The sequence below is a fragment of the Penaeus monodon genome, chromosome 33 (assembly GCF_015228065.2).
Source record: "Penaeus monodon isolate SGIC_2016 chromosome 33, NSTDA_Pmon_1, whole genome shotgun sequence".
Lineage (NCBI taxonomy): Eukaryota > Metazoa > Arthropoda > Malacostraca > Decapoda > Penaeidae > Penaeus > Penaeus monodon.
In genome coordinates this window covers 30,339,490-30,339,834 of record NC_051418.1, presented here as the reverse complement: position 1 = coordinate 30,339,834, position 345 = coordinate 30,339,490, and the positions used below count along the sequence as shown (strand labels likewise).

Genomic DNA, 345 nt, shown 5'->3' with positions numbered 1-345 from the left:
GAATAAGAAATGAAAAAACACGCCCCCAGCACCACAAGACTCCACCCCCACGCCACTAGGCCACGCCCCCTTCTCTCACACCTCCCCTTCCCTCCTTCAGGCTTCACGGTGCACGAGAAGGACATGGCAGACTCCCCGATCTTCGACCTCCTGACGGCGGAGCAGCTGGGGGTGTGGCCTCTGCTCACCCTCGAGTGGGACGAGAACGAGTACGACCTCGAGAGGATCCTGGCGGAGCTCTCCCTCTACCAGGTGCACACTCTCCTCGACTCGTACATCACGCCGGACGAAAGGAACTCGACCATGTACACGCTGCAGGTGAGGAGGCGAGGCGAGGCGCGTGCT

At 61.7% G+C, this 345-nt stretch overlaps 1 protein-coding gene across 2 annotated transcripts in view; it reads left to right on the top strand.

The window, feature by feature from the left end:
* The window catches only part of LOC119594363 (neprilysin-1-like), a gene marked incomplete in the record, with an annotated part of 114,752 nt that overhangs the window by 92,368 nt on the left and 22,039 nt on the right, over positions 1–345 (top strand). For both annotated transcript variants that reach the window (XM_037943424.1, XM_037943423.1), the window contains 1 exon segment: positions 101–318. In XM_037943424.1, the coding sequence (XP_037799352.1) occupies positions 101–318 (218 nt within the window).